General features: G+C 35.0%; 1 protein-coding gene across 1 annotated transcript in view; it reads left to right on the top strand.

The window, feature by feature from the left end:
• Window positions 1-17,574, top strand: part of Got2 (glutamate oxaloacetate transaminase 2) — a 170,679-nt gene that overhangs the window by 48,153 nt on the left and 104,952 nt on the right. Inside the window, exon 4 of the mRNA XM_090407797.1 lies at window positions 2,878-2,937. Coding sequence (XP_090263923.1) covers window positions 2,878-2,937 — 60 coding nt within the window. The remainder of the gene's footprint in view (window positions 1-2,877; window positions 2,938-17,574) is intronic.

The following is a 17,574-nucleotide window of genomic DNA, read 5'->3' on the forward strand; positions in this document are numbered from 1 at the left end:
TTGGTAATTTAATGCAATTATCCAGTGCATTGTCTGTCAATTCCAACTTAGATGATCTCAGATGTAATTTTTATGTTTGACTTCTCCACTTATTAGATGATAGATTGGGATCCTACAAAATCCCAAAAGAAAAAAGTGAACAATTATTTTTTTTTTAAAGTTACATCCTGACCTAAAGAAATTACAAGGAAACTTAAACTTTATCATGTCCAACTGTCCCAGATATATGAAGTCCCTATACTTCACGAACCCAATACCCCTCTCCTCTTCATCCAGTAGTAAATAGCATAGACAACCCTCACCTACAAACTGGCTAAACATTTATCCAAATCACTTTCCTCTCTGACAGACAGCTCCTCCCTCATCTATTAAAAAATTCTTTACACTTTAAAACAATAGAAAATTTCACTGTGACAGATTTTGACATTATGGTCAGTTTTGATATCACCTCACTTTTCATTAATGTATCTTTGACAGAGACCCTTCACCTAATCAAGTCATACCCCCCCCCCCCCCCCCCGTTATAATTGAATCATTCAGATTCATCATACAAGCAGGTTATTTCCTGTGAAAAGGGAAAATATACAAGCAGCTAGATGGGACTGCTATGGGTTCTACTCCCCCACCCCCTCTAGTGAACTTCTATATGGAACATTTTGAAAACCAAGCTGTCAACATAGCCACACAAAAACCAGCAGTTTGGTTGCACTATGTTTGCTGTTTGGCCTCATGGGCCAGTTGCATTAGATAAATTTTTGACGAATTTTAACATCCTAAAATAAACTTCACTATAGAAAAAGTAACAAGTCTTCCTTTTTTTTTTTTTTTTTTGGATATGCTAGTTACACAACTTCCTAATGGATCATTATCCTTCTTCATCTACAGAAAACCCATTCGTGTTGGAAGGTATTTACATAAACAATCACACTACTTACCTTCTCAACAGTATGTCATCCTCAAAACTTACTCACCAAACCAGGGCCATTTGTTCAAATGACACAGCCCTTGAAATTGAGCTCAGGAAATATTACATACATCACACACACACATCATTCCTACCCCCCCACCCACACACACACAGGATCACAGCAAAACCATTCCCATCCCATATGGTGAGGGTATATCAGAAAAAAAAATAGCTAAAGTTTTCTGCTATATCTCCATACTACTTTCAAACTTTTCATTCAGGTAGCTACTTTCATGAATTCTCAAAAAGATTGGCTACATTCTCTTGAACATCCTGGAGTGCATAAAGTTCCTTGTACTTGCAAGTTAGTCTACTTTGGACAGGCTGGTAGGTTGGTTAATATATGCCTTGAAGAACATAAAAATGACATCCAAGATCATCTGTATGGCATGTCGGGATTGGTACACCCATGCTCTGGATACTCCTTCACGTAGGATCATATGTAGAAACACATTTATATTACATAGAAGTCATTACAGGTCTGAGAGGCTATTCTTATAATCAGCATCAGCTATAAGGCACTCTCCCACCCTCAACAAGTGATTGCATTAATTTGCCAAAGATCTGGGAGATCATTTTAAGACCTAATAGCCAGACTTCTCTAAATAACCTTGTAGTTATCTGACACATAGAGGATGCCATGTAAGGATTGTTGGTGTCAGTTAGAATTTAAATTGTTTCTACAATCACTTGGTTTAGTGCTGTGTGCCTGTCTCAGTCAGCATTGTGTTCTAATGATGCTGGGTAGAAAACCAGTGAAATATTAGTCAGTTTAATAAATGTATTTTTTCCTCTTGGTGTTAGTTCCATTAAGTTTAATTATGGATAATGAACAACACCTAAGCCTTTCTTTACAGAAAGCATTACATTTGAAGCCATCTGGTGTGAGATCAACAGGACAAAATATATAGTTGGTTCCTGTGCTATAGATAGGAAATGCAAGAATGATGCAAATGGTATGCATGGGCAAATAAACTCAGTGAGCAGAAAACAGATAATTATTATGGGGGGGGCTTTAACTCTTGGGGACATAGAGGTGGGAAAAAAAGGTCTCATAGTCAAAAGGAGATGGAATTTATGCAGCTGCTAAGAAATAATTATTTATGTCAGCTTGTGATAGAAGGTACTAGCATTTTGAGAATGCTGGATCTTGTGATTGCATCATAGGATCTGTTTAACAAAGGTAGCCACGTTGCTGTCAAATTAGTAAGAGTTGTGTAGTTCTGACCTGGGAGGTTGCTAAATATGTGGATGTTTTGCTGAGTGTTGCATGTGAAATTAAAGAGCTAGTAATTATTGACAAGCTTGGGAGACCACTTGGAGAAGTGCCATGGGATGACAAACTGCAACAGAAAGATGTTAGTAGTGCATAGGGAGTCAAGTTTTGTGTTTGAAGGAAGGAACAGCAGTGTGTATACCTAGAATCAGGTTGATAAAGTAGGGATTGAATGGATGATTAACATCATTAAGCAGGAGTTACTAAGAAAAAGAAAACATTTGTTGAAGACTCTTAAAGAGAAAGGTAATCAATAATCTCATGAGCAGTATAAATAACAGGCCAGAAGAGCGAGTATTTTAAGGAAGACAAAATCAGACAAGACTTCCCTTGTCCAGCAAGTTATTTATGGTATATTGTTGGCTCTTACTATAGCAAACGTGATAGTAGTTGTAGTTTTTTTTTTTTCCCTCTCAATTGAATTCAATCAGTAATTCTAAATGAATAACCACATTCCGTGAATCAAAATTGTTTCATGCAATGTGGTTTGTATTTGTGTGCCTGATATTGAGTAAAACCCATGGAAATGATTTTTCTGTTGGAAATCTGGTTTATAGCAAATATAATATTGATTAGCTTGCTTTGAAATATTTAATGGCATTTCAGATATATTGATATGAAAATTATATTTCAGAATGCCACAGTTCAAAGTATCTCAGGAACAGGATCTTTGACTATAGGAGCATTCTTTTTAGTAAGTTGTTTCCATTACTAAATTACTTTATTATAGAAAGTATTCTAATTTAGAGAAGAAGAAAGATTGTTTATGAATATTTTGAAGAATCAAATGGTGATAAAGTTAAATCGTGTTATTTGCTACTGGTGTTGATTTTTTTATTTCATTGGTTTACTTTATTACCCTTTCTGTTGAATGTCTTTCTACTCTCATAATCTTGGAGTATATATATTCAGTTTTCGTGCATTCTAATTCACTGCTAGTGTGTCAGTTTATGGCAGTCCTACCCACATCTGATAAGAAACCTATAGCACAATAATAATTTAAATGAAACAATGTCCTGTAGTGTTTTTCATTTCTCTGCACCACTCTAATTATTATGAAATAATATAATAAAAGCATTTCTATTTATTAAATTTGTCTTATTTCATAAATATTTATGATTGGCAACATAATAAAATATAAACTCATGGAAGTTCATATTTTGTTCTGTATGATATTAATAAGGTAATATCATACAGAAGATATTACCTTATTAATATCTTCTGTCATGAGATAAATTTAATAAATAGAACTGCTTTTAGTGCAAAAAGCTTATGTAAAAATGTTAACTCCAAATTTATCATCAGCACCACCATTCTCTAGTGTTATACCTTTGAGCAGTGTACTAGATAAAACTCACTATATTAAACTGGTGTGGACTGCAAGAACATATTGTGAATTTCTTTCGGCATAACATTGTACCTATGAAGCTTTGGTTTGGCTGACCAAAACTAGTTGCATGTCTAGTTTTGATCAGCTCTTACATTTCAATATCCCGAAACAGTTCCATCTGTACAAACCCACCTACATCTTGGTTTGCTTCTGCTTTTTACTTAAATATGAAATCATAAAAAATGTTCTTATGATAGTTATCATTATAGTGGACCCTGAAACTGACAATGTAGAATAGAACCTCATAATTCACTGCTGCAAATGCAAAATCAAACTCACTTGAGTTTGATTTTGCTTGAGATTTTTAAAATTGTTGCACATTCATTTATATCACAGAAATGTCAAAATGAGTACTTCTGAAGTGGTAGTAGTGGAAATTTCTATATACATCACAGTGGCTCATATAGGTATCAAAGGAAGTACATGGTCTTGCACTCTTTGTAGAAAAACATTAACAGTAAAATAAAATGGCTCATGCTGATGAACTCAGTAACTTTAGACATGACATTTATAGGATGCCACAAGTCGAAACACTCACTACTGATTTCCAAAATGTCTCTGCAAGTGATGCACCACAACTGTTCTTCAAGAGCTGAAGAACATGGATTTTCATGGCTGTGCAATTGCACACAAGCGTAACATCAGCAAGGGCAATGCCAAGTGTCAGGCAGAGTGGTGTAAAGCTTGCCGCTATTGAACTCCGGAGCAGTTGGAAACGTTCTCTAGAGTGATTAATCATGCTTCACCATCTGGTAGACGAGTTTAGATTTTGCAGATGCCAGAAGAATGAATGCTATCTGCCTGCCTGAATGAGTTGTACCAATTTTTCAGTTTGGTGGAGAATACATCATGCTTTAGGCTGGTCTGCCCCTAGTTCCAATGATGGAAAATTTTGGTGATGTAGCCTATGATGACATCCTAGACAATTCTGTGCTTCTAACTTTCTGGAAACAGTTTGAAGGCTCTTTTCTGTATCAACACAACATCTTTATCCAAAAAGCAAAATCTGCCCTGTAATGGTCTGATGAGATGGGTGCTGAAGAACTTGACTTGCTTGCACAGAGCCCTAATCTCAACTCCATCAAACACCTATGGATGAATGGGAATGCCAATTGTGAGCTGGGCCATATTGTTAGTGACTGAAATAATGCTCTTTGAAGAACAGAAGAGTATTATTGCAGTACAGTACAGCACAATACACAATGTACAGTATACCAAAATCTGATGGAAAGAATCCCAGAAGATTGAACTGTTCTAACAGGCAAGGGTAACAACTCCATGTTAAAGTTGACATCTGGATATTTTTTGATCAGATAGTGTATTTCTCTTCTTAAATTTCATTGCACAGCTTCCTTAGTAAAATATTCACATAATGGGATAAAATAAAATTAGCAAAATCTTCTGTATTCTTTAACTCGTATAAATCGCGACACCGATGTTGTCATGATTTATCACTATTATCAATTTTCCTCAAGGAGTGTTCAGGCTACTATGACAGCACTACATGATTAAATTTGCAATATTATTAATCTCCTATCCATAATTTAACACCAAATTAGTCTATTACTTGTCAGCACTCTAATATCTAACATTTCATGTTTCTAAAGCACGAGTGAATCATTCCACATCTAGACCTTGGTTTTTCCTCTGCATCTCTTTCCCTGCAATTCTTGGCATCAAACACCTGTTTTGCTAACCTTTCCTCGCCTATTTAATTGGCTATACCACCTTAAATTAGATCTGTGTACACATTCTTGAATGCTAATAGTGTCAAGATCATTTCTAATATATTCATTTTTAACATGATTTTGCCATTGGTGCCATCTGTTCACTCACTTAATTTTATTAGAACCCTCATATCTTTGGTCTCTACTGTTTGATCACATACTTCATTTCTAACCTAACTCTCAGATTCATAACTAAAACTAGCTTAAATGCTGTCTTGTATACTGCTAGTTTTGTTGATTAGCTTTCTCTTATTCAACATAAATTTATTCAACTGGCTCCCAACCATACCATCTTTGCTTATTGTGCTGTCATTTCCAGATTTAACTTGCTATTTTCATTAAAAAATTGTGTCTAAATAGCTGAAGTATTTTATTTGTTCTATAGGCTCTCCATTCAGAATGCAGTTGATGTGTACAGTGTTTCTGCTTATTTTCACAGTTTTGGTCTTTTTATTGATTTTCATGCCAAATTTGTTACAACTGCTATTCAGTTTAGTTAGAGAATCCTGGAGACTTGCACTAGATGTGATTAAAAATACATCATCTGCATAAAGCAAAGTTTGGCATCTCCAGTTTTAATATCAGACCTGATGCCACATTTCTTTCACAACGTGGTCCATAGAGATGATGAATAAGAGTGGAGATAATGTGCATCCTTGTTTTACCTCTGATTTTACATCAAACCATCTTCCTGTATTTCTTTTAATTCTAACTGCTGACTTACAGCAATTTAAATATTTATTATGTATTGCTCTGTATATAATGCTCCATTTACTCCATATAATTGTGGTGTTTTGAAAAGCTTTTCTCTGGGCACCTGTCATATGCCTTTTCCAGATCTACAAAACATAAGTACAGATCCTTGATTATTCCCATGATTTCTCAACTATTTGTCGGAAAGTGAAAATCTGATCTTGACAACCTCTGTTTGGCCTGAACCGAGCTTCTTCTTCTCCAAGTTTATCTTAAATAATATTTCTGAACCTCTTCAAGTATGCTTGCATAAATCTGACCTGGAACACTAGAGAAATTCCTGTAATTCTCACATTCAACTTTATTCCCTTTTTTATTGATGGGAACTATTAGAGCTATACTCCATCTAGAATTTGACCTTCTGATCAGGCCCTCTGAATTATGCAGTGTAGCCACTCTAAAACTTTTAAATATTTCTGGTCAAATATCATCTACTCCAGCTGCCTTTCCACATTTCAAGTTTTTGATGGCTTTTTCTACCTCAAGTATTGGGTTGGCAAATAAGTTCGTTTGGTTTTTCAGAGTGGAATGAAACACATTTTATCATATATAATACATACTATTATATGCCAACTTCATTATACCACGTTCATAAAACTCCTGAGGTTTACTGGTGAAAAACTGATCCAGGTGTCTTTTGACAGCCTCTTCGTTAGCGAAGTTTCCATTCAGAGAATTCTGCAACGAACTGAATAAATAGTAATCGGAAGGTGCCAGGTCCGGTGAATATGGAAGATGCGGCAAAACATCACTCTTGTGCCCCATGATCTTTTACATACCACGTTATCGTACATGGCCCAATTTTCATCTCCCATAATCATCCGCTTCAAAAATGGGTCATTTTCTTGGCGACGTCATAGCGAATCACAGATGGATATGCAAGCAGTCGTGTTGGCCTCAGTCAATTCATGCGGCACCCAAACATTGGGTTTTGAAACATATCCCAGCTTGTGCAAATGGTTTTCAATGCTTGTATGGGATATGTTCAGTACTGCAGCAATTTCCCCCACTGTTTGTGATGGATTTTTGTTAACAATATCCTTCATAACACTCGAATCAACCTCAGTCTGACGACCGGCACGAGGCGCATCACTGACGTTGAAATCTCCAGAAACGGAATTTGACATACGCGTTCTGTTAAGGCGCCATCCCCATATACACTGCATATTTTTTATAGGCCTCTACAGCTCGTTTGCCTTTTTTGAAATAAAAAAGCAAAATATGCCTGTAATGTACGTTATTTCCTTCCATTTCTAAAAATATGTTCTCTCATGTAACTGAAGTAGGCCGAACGAAAATTCACTGAAAGGTTATGTGAAATGTTGCCTTTCAACTGCGCAATAGTGTTGCACAGTAGCGTAGCAATAGCAACAGGCAAAGCGGCGTAAACTTGTACTAATGCATAAACCGAATGAACTTATTTGCCAACCCAATATATTGATATATACTCCTCTTTGCATTCTTTTTGAAAATATTCTGGTATGTTTCTGTCACTGTTAGTTTTGTTTAGCAGTCTTTCAAAGTAATTAATGCAGATATCTAGGCTATCCTTATCTTCAGTTTTCATGTCACTGTTATCTTTGAATCCTTTTGCAGTATTCTTTCCTTTATTTCTAAGCTTTTTCAACTGCATCTAAAGCATTTTGCAACCTTCCTGGTATTTATTTTCTATGTGTTTGCCAAAGTCTTCCCATGACTTCTGTTTAATTACTTTTACACATAGCTTAGCTCTCTTACATTTTCCTGCTTTCTTTTCCAGAACTACTGCTTTAACTTCTTGTGTTCACATGGGAGTTCTTGTTTTTCTATCTCTACAGACAACTTCACCATATGCCTCCCTTGCTGAAACAGTCAGTGTCTTCTTCAGAGCTTGCCACTGAGACTCCAAGGTTTTGTTAGTTTTCAAACCGCTTCAAATTTTCTTTAGTAATATTTGTATAGTTGAGTCTACAGTTTACCTGTAAAAGCTGCTGAACTTTAATTCTTTTTAAAACTTTCTTACTGTTCTTTTCAATATAATATCCATTTTTATCTTGTTTAGTACTAAGTAATTGTCAGTTACAATTTCAAATCCTGTGTGCACTCTTGTATCCTGAACCAGCATGAAGATATCACTATCAACAATGATGTACTCAATGGATCTTTTCTCATTTCTTGTTTCTTCTCTCTATGTGAACTTGTGCACATCTTTATGTTGGAACATGGTGTTTAGTAATGACTGATCATTTCCTGAGCAGAATTCCAGCAAATACTTATCATTATTATTAGCTTTGCCCTTTTCTCTAAACATTCCTGCTTGGTGGGATTCATTTCCTACTCTGCTGTTTACATCTCCAACAAGAGATGTACTTTTTCCATTTTCTTTGTCAACTGCCTGTTCTAATATCTTGAAAAATTCTTCCGCTTCTTCCTTAAAAGAACCTTCTGTGGGATCATAGGCACAAATAAGTTTCGTTGTCCATTTCCCCATTTTGAAGTGTGTCTACATCACTTTACTTGAAACTGCATTCCAACGTATATAAAATTGATTTAAAAAAAAAAAAAAAAAAAAAAAAAAAAAAAAAAAAAAAAAAAATCCTTAGTCCACCTACGATACAAAATGTACTATAGGTTTACAAATAACCTTTTGAAGATGGGAATACATTTAAAAAAAAAAAAAAAAAAAAAAAATCCTTACCCTAAGTCTAAGACATGTATATTGGTATACATTATGGGAAGGTACACTGCCCAGACTAGTTCCCACCTTTATTCAGGTCTCAATAGTGGAAACCAGACCCAGGAAGATAGTAAAGGTTTAATCACTGCAAAAGTCATGTTTTCCATACACAAGAAGTAAAATATTATTTCACCATATTATTAGAATATTCTGGATCTGAGAAAGTTACAGGAAGTTTTCTCAGTCGGTTATAAAGTGTATTATACTTAACATGAAATTCTTGTATTCATCATTATCCAAGAATTACATACAATTAGACGAGTCGTGAAGATACTCTTTTGAACAAAGTAGGGAATGAAATCCTTCATTCCAACATAATTGCTGTACCAAGATCATGACAAGTGGGAAGATCACTGATCATCAAATAGAGGAGTAAAAGTATTGGTGATCTTCCCACTTGGCATTATATTACCAAAAAATGTTGTGAATGGCTTTGGAGTGGGCATTCACTAGAGATGAAACTGGTATGAGATTATAATTTGTATTACTAAGAGGAGAGGTCACCTCAGCAGTATACCTGAAAGGAGAACTGGTTAAGAAAGGATCTGACTTGGAGAGGACCGTCATATATTCTGTTTAGATGAACATATTGCTTTAGGTCATTGCTTGTAGCAAATAACTCAATATCTGTCTTCTAGCTTGGTCGTTAAAATTGGAAAACTAAAACTAGTTTGTGGTTAGTCACCAAAGAAAATGACTTCATTGTTAGACTAGCTGGATTGCAGAAAATTAAGCTTCAGTGATAAGAATTCAAAGAAATTGAGATGATTTTTAGGATTGTGGTAGCAGTACCGATAGCAGGTGAATGATACATAGAGGCAAAAAAAAATCTTAATTCACAAAGTCAAAAAAAGAAGGGATTTGTGATCTTTTTCAGACAAAGAATATCAGAGTGAACAAAAGCACAAGCTAACTGCCCTTGTGATGGGAAGAAATGTATAAGACATGTAGCAAATAACTCGATATCTGTCTTCTAGCTTGGTCGTTAGTTAAAATTGGAAAAGTAAAACTAGTTTGTGGTTAGTCACCAAAGAAAATGACTTCATTGTTAGACTAGTTGGATTGCAGAAAATTAAGCTTCAGTGATAAGAATTCAAGAAATTGAGATGATTTTTAGGATTGTGGGAGCAGTACCGATAGCAGGTGAATGATACATAGAGGCAAAAAAAATCTTAATTCACAAAGTCAAAAAGAAGGGATTTGTGATCTTTCTCAGACAAAGAATATCAGAGTGAACAAAAGCACAAGCTAACTGCCCTTGTGATGGGAAGAAATCATATGGAGTATATATAGGATGTCCATAAAAGAACTCCAGGGTTTTCAATGAAATTTATTTTATGGCATTTTGAAGCATAAATGTATGGAGCATATGTTATCAAAATACAAAGTCATAAGTTTTGATTACCTGTGTGCACCATTTACAGCCCTACAGACATCAAAACAGAATTCCACCTCATACCATACTCGGGTAAGCATATCCATAGGAATTGCTTTTATGGTTGTTGTTATTTTGTGGTGCAGGTGGGTAAGGGACTTAATTTTTTCTTGTTACACAATGTCTTTTACATAGCCCCAAAGGAAGAAATCCATTGAGTCGAATCTGGACTGCGCGGCAGCCAAGCATGGGACCTCCTCTGTCTATCCATTTTTCTGGGAATCGGTTGTTGAGCACATTTGCTGCATAATGTGGTGGGACTCCATACTGTTGGAAAATGAGCCCCTCCACATTCTCAGTTTGAGGAAACAAAGTTCTCTAACATATCCAGATGTGCCACACTAGTAATCATGGGAAAAAAATGATGCTGCATTTTTTCCTCATGGGAAAAAAATGATGCTGCACTAGACATTGACTTTTGAACTGTCACGAACTCAGTTCGTGACTAGTTCTCGTAGATTTTCTGGCCCCACACACCTGACAATTGCAGCAATTCACAACTCCATGCACATGAAATGTTACCTCATCAGAAAATAAAACACCCTAAAGGTAGTTGTCATGTTCAGCAATGAGGTCTAACTTGGTGGTCACAAACTGAACTCTTTGCAACTGATAAGTCGGCTGGATGTGATGAACAAGCTGCAGTTTATAAGCATGAAGTTTTTTAAAACACTTCCTGTTTCCAAGAACTGTTGATGCCACTTACAGATGCTTTTGTTGTCACTCAATGCATTCCTGCCCCTGCCTGAAATTCCTTTGAACAGTTGTCACTGACTTCGTTTCTGCAAATCATAACATGCACTGGGCTTTCTCTTGTGGCAATACCATTACTGCAGCACAGCATGTCTGTACAGCTATCTAGTGGACAGCATTTGAACTATTATAACTATATTATAAATATAACATGAATATTGCCTCTTCACAAATATGCTCAAAATGCCATCATATGGTAGTCCAAATAGAAATTACTTGTGTTAGAAATCTCAGTTCTTTTTCAGACACCCTGTATATAGTTTCGATAGTTAAGATAGACTATGGTTGTTGTAGCAATAATTTGAGATTTGATCAAAGGCAGATCAAGTTTGGATGTCTGTGAATGATAATGCACATAATTTAAGTTGATGTTTATTGTTGCCAACTTTAGAGAGGTTTTTGAGAGAGGTTTGTTTTTATTTTAACTATAGTGATGCTGTATCTGAGTTTGTATTGTTAGTGTGAAGAGAAAAAGAGCACAGGAACATGCAAGGAGGAAATACTCTTAGACATTTTGCTTGTATACAGAGCATAGTCTCTATGCCCCCCCCCCCCTCCTATGAATACCACTCTCCAGATGCAATATGGGAGTAAATGGCAGTGGGACTATGTGCCAGTTGATTGAGAAGCCATCAAAAGATGCTACCACCAGGTTCTGCTCTATGTCAGTCAGTCAGCCTGCGCAACTACTTCATTGCTCAATTCTATTGATTGGGACAGTTCTGGATCTCTACATAGTCTAGAAGTTTAACAGAGAAATGCATGTTAGATGAAAATATAATTTTTAAATAATGGCTTCACACATGTAAGAAAAAACTAAATTTAATTTATTACACCTATATATTGTTCTAGCCTCTGTCAGAAGCCAGAATCGTTTGTTGTAGGGGAGACCAAACATAGCATGACTACTTCAAGCTTTACAATAAGTCTTGGTATGGTGTTTCATAAAGGATCATCAATCATGTAGTAGGCAATGTTGGCATTTCCGCCATCTAGGAAGATGCTTGTCTACAAGATTACTTGCTATTAGCACCAGAGCTAATAGCAAGGGGATTGTTAATAATGTAATCTTAATCATATAGTACTGTCATAGTAGCCTGAACATCCCTTGAAGGTACATATCAGGAAATTGATGATAATGATATAATGAAAAAAATAAATTCTACTTGCAGACACATTTTCAAGAATATATTATGTTCGTTAGTTGGGATATGATGCTTGTACGGTTGACCCTCGAACAATGCGGAGGTTAGAGGTGTGACCCCCCCCCCCCCCCCATTGTTTGAAAATCTGTGCATAACTTTTGACTCCCCAAAAACTAAACTACTAATAGCCTACTGTTGACCAAAGCCTTACCGATAACATAAACAGTCGATTAACACATATTTTGTATGGTATGTATGTATTATATATTATATTCTTACAATAAAGTAAGCTACAGAAAAGGAAATGAAAATATATTTATAGTACTGTACTGTATTTATCGATACCGATAAATTTTACGTTGTCTGTTTCAAGATGAATCATATGTCTGTCAATACCTACATCAGTATTGTCTTATATGATAAAAAAGCACCGTAGATGTCATACATATTACTAATACTAGACATCGAAAATGAAAAGATAATGTGAAAAAGAAATTCATATTTATTTACAGGTATAATGACTCGTGCATTGATAACGAAGAAGCAGCAGTATGATTTCTTTATAGTAGCCTAGTACTATCAATACGATTGCTTCGCAGTAGCCTAGCCTATACACTAATAAATGAAGCGTTATAAGTTTTAATTTATTCTAATTAATTTAACTAATTCAGTTATGATTTAATACTGCATCTTTACGTTGTTTACGATCTTCTCAACTGCAAGTGACTATGTACAGTGTGTTTGTGTGCATACGTTTTGATAAATTTTAACTTTTTATAATAGGTTTGTGTGTACTTTATGGTAGTACATGATAAAATAGACTAGTGTCTACATATATTTTATGCATTCATGACATAACATTTTAATTTTTTCAATATTTCTAGGCTATGCGATTCGTCAGCGAGTTTTTTTAAATTTTCACAAACCTCCAAAAAATTTCCAATATATTTATTCAAAAAAACCGTATAAGTGGAACTGAGTAGTTCAAACCTGTATTCTTCAAGAGTCAACTGAATTCTAAATTTAGTCTAAACACAATCGAATAGGTATAAGCTTTAGTAGTGTTTACAGAAGTGACTCCTTTCTCCTTCAGTCTCTCTTTATTTTAGGCTGATTGGGCTGAAATTCTCTGGGAGCATGAACATGTAAGAAATAACCTCTTGACACATAGAAAAGAATGGTAATGAGCCAAGTATGCAAAATTAGTTATGCTGATAACTTTCTTTCCATGATAAATTTCTTTCAGATAGTTGTGCATGATAAATCATTAGAACATGCCAACTGATTACATGTATGATTCTGATACTAAATTAATATTTTAATTCTGCTTAATGACTATTTAACATTTAAAATATTTTTGCCATATTTACAGCTTTAAATAAATATGAGGAAAGTAGTTTTATACAACTCCTCTAAAGAGAGATAAAATATTAGTACAGTATATAACTTTAATGAAACTAGTAGAAATTTCATACTGAAACTAAGAGTACATCATTTGGTTAACGAATGATAGTGTGCCTCTTGATAGGATTATATCTAATGTATAATATTTCTGATATTTACATGGTATAAGAATCTTTTGAACTTTTAATAGAGACAGGCTATAATTCAGATTTATATCAGACCAGTTTATTGGACTTCAGAACTTTCTTTGAAAAAATGTTTGTATTTAAAACTGCTTCTGCAAACATGGAAAATCTTGTTCCAGAAAATACTCAGTAAAGTTTCAATACCATGTTGTGTTGAGACCAGGCATTTCAGTGTAAAAAGGATCGATCAAAAGGAAGTACCATGTAGACTAAATTTGTATTACCGAGAGACAAAAACAGTTAGAGTTCTTCTGTGATAACCACAAGATGTTATATTCAAGCAATAATGATCAGGAAATGGAAGAGTTAGCTGTAGTATTCGGTGCTAAACATGAAAGTAAACTACTTTCAGGACGGACAATATCAAGTACGGTGATTCTGGCAAACATTATATGAGAAATAGGAGAATGAGTATTTGTGACTGTTCTCACAAAAGGTTCTAATAAGGAAAAACTGGACAATTTTTTTTTTTTTAAGTCATAGAGGTTGGCTGAAAAAGGAAAAGTTTGTACTTATTGAGGATATAAACGGCATAATAGGAAATGAATAACAGACATACAGAAATGTTTTGGTAAAACTTTGAGAAAACAGCAAAGCTAACAATGGTAAGCACCTGCTAGATTTCTGTTCAGGACATGATTTTGTCATTACTAACACCATGTTGCAGCATACAAATTACAGAGCACAGAAATTAAGAATTGTCACATCGACTATTCTTATGAAATTCAATATCATATTGAAACGTGTGTAAGAAAATTTTAAAAAATGGATCAGTTTAGCACCTTTCAACAATGAATTATACAGGGTGTTCGGGATAAATTTGACATATTTATAATTAATTATATTTTTCCGTAAGTTACATGTATTAACACACACTTCTCTTCATTTAAAAGGTTGGACCCTTCTTCATTCATATACAAGATGTCAGAAAGGATGGATAGCTGGAACCCACCTGAATCATGGAAGAGAATAACTTGTATCATGATGATTCGTGCCGGCCATCAAAATAAGGCTATTTCGACTGCTGCCCAATGCTCCCTGAATACAGTAAAAACAATCAGGCATGAACTAGAGACTTGCAATGGTGACTACGAGGATGTAGCAAGAAGAAAGATCCCTAGCAGACGATCTGATTGCGTTCGTACAGCAGAATTCCTCGCAAATCTGCAGGAACAGGTGTTGAAGATCCCTGGCATTGGAATTCGGGCTTTGTCACGTGAAATGAATGTTGCAGCCTCTACTATGAAGCTTGCACTCAATGAAGACCTCCGCTACTACTCATACAAGCGCCGCAAAGGTCAGCTGCTTACAGAAAAGGCCCGTGAAAAACGTTTGATAAATGCGAAGAAACTTCTAAGCAAAGTGAAACATCCTGCGGAACCACAAACAATCTGGTTCTTTTCCGATGAGAAAAACTTTTGCCAGGATCAAAAACACAACACGCAGAATAACAGATGGCTTGCATACAGTACAAAGGACATTCCTCGTGTAATGCAGACTAAATTTCCCCAAACTGTGATGGTTTTCGGATGTGTATCCTCTGAAGGCAATGTGATGCCTCCGCATTTTTTCCAAGAGGGCCTCAGGTTGACTTCAGATGGCTACGTGGAGTTGCTAAACACTGTAGTCAAGCCCTGGATAACAAGGGTAGCCAATGGTAGGCCGTATGTATGGCAGCAGGATTCGGCCCCTTGCCACACCTCTGGGAAAAGTCAAAAATGGTTGTCTGAAAATTTCTACGACTTCACCAGTCCAAATGTTTGGCCTCCAAACTCCCCAGACCTTAACCCCATGGATTATTTTGTATGGGGCGCAGTTGAAAAAGACACCAATCGCACTTCCAGTAATACAAAAGCCCAGTTAATGGATAAAATTAAAACAGTTTTTGCGGCCCTTCCCAGGGAGACTGTAGCATCAGCTTGTTCGAGGTTCCGAAGCAGGATTGAAGCTGTGATCGATGCTAATGGTGGTTATTTTGAGTAAATCTTGTTGATAGTATTGTAATTAACTCTGCCTGTAATGTTTTTTGTCAATTCATTAAATTTAATAGATACAAAGAAGATTTTCTTTTTCCTTACGAAACTGTCAAATTTATCCCGAACACCCTGTATGTGCAAATATAAAAATATCATTCAGGGAAAAATGAGAGCTGAAGACTCAGTGGCAGACTGAAAAAAAGCATTCATTTAGCCAGACAGATGCATGTGATAATGTCTACAAGGATTTAAAAAAAAAAAAAAATCAGAACTCCTTGGTGAACTCAGGGAGTTTGAGGATGTAATTAAAAATGGTGAAAGTGTATTGAAAGTTCCTAGGAAGTAAGTCAAAACATACTCTGGGAAACAAATGTAAGAAAGTAGGCAATGCATGAAGCATTTAACAAGTCATGGTAAGACTGGAAAGAACATAGTAGATAAATATCAGAAAGGTGAGTGACAAAATATTTTGGAGGTTTTTCGGATAGTTTAAAAATGGAGGAAAGAATAGTGTAAAAGGGATCAGAGATGATAAAGGTCACATGGAAACTGAAGATATTCTAGATGCTAGGAGTAATTACTTTTAATCATTGTTAAAAGAAAGATGTGACAAAATAATAATAGATGTTTATTCATGAGATTATCAAGAGTACATAACAATATTTAAGGTAGAAAAAGCCTTTAAACCTTCCTCATTTCACGAATCTATCTAGGCCAGGTGGCCTCTTTTTGTTAATGTCCATACTTGACTGCAATATAATAATGTTGGTTTTAATAAACTATTACACATTCTTAGTCTGCTTTTTAGGTAACTAACTGTTGATGCCCTTCATGCTTTATTTATTATTTCATTTACTTTGGAGAAGTTGTTAATTTTGTTAGAAATGTCTGTCTTCATTGTTACTTAATTTAGAGCCCAAATAATTAAACTTGACTTGTTTGTTTATTTTATTGTTTGTTACTATTTTAGTTCAGTTGGACATTTTTCCTTTGAATTCCATTGCTTGTTTTTTCTCTAGATTGATATTATTGTTTTATTATTAAATTCCATTTATGTACAGTTTTTATAGATTGTCCTCAGTTGTTCCAGATATCACTTGATCATCTGCAAAGTATAAAGTATATAAGATAAAATTATTTTCTATTTGGATTCATTCTTTGTTGGTTAACCTTCATTCTTTATTTCATTCATATATATTTCAAATAATATTGAAGGTGGGGGTATCTTTGTAAGTCCTGTTACTTCAATGCTTTGGTTCTGTTTTTTTGTTTGCTTTTATGCTGATTGCTGTTTTCTCATATAGGCTGTAGAGTTTTTTTTTAGTATATCAACAGTTTATTATCTGTATCTTGTCAAAGGCATTTTTTATTTTTTCTCAATTTGAATATAGGATTATATAGGATCTTCTTTTTCTAAAACCATTCTGTTCTTCATTTATAATTTTTTTCTAGTATAGGTTTGATTCTGTTCTTTCATCCTTTTTTATATATCTTATAACCGGTGTTTAATAAACTTATTCCTTTGTTGTCATGTTCCAGTCATTGGATATTCTTCCTGTGTTATGTATTTCGTTTCTTAAAGTAAGAAATCTTTGAAATTAACTTCCTGCATATTCGATAACTTTTATTGGGATTTTATCTTCTCCTGGTAATTTTCCATGTTTCATTTCTTTTAATGCTTCATTCTATTCTTCTGTTGTAATGTTATTTAGGAGAATCTTTATTATCTGTTATATAAGCGCCTCCATAGCGGCATTGGAAGAACGACGGTACATTGCGCCCTTCGATTGGAATAGGCCTAAGTTCGATTCTTGTCGCGACGGGAGGAATCTTTATCTGGGCGATTT

The sequence above is a fragment of the Typopeltis vanoorti genome, chromosome 18 (assembly GCF_054136105.1).
Source record: "Typopeltis vanoorti isolate ZY-2024b chromosome 18, IOZ_Tvanoo_1.0, whole genome shotgun sequence".
Lineage (NCBI taxonomy): Eukaryota > Metazoa > Arthropoda > Arachnida > Uropygi > Thelyphonidae > Typopeltis > Typopeltis vanoorti.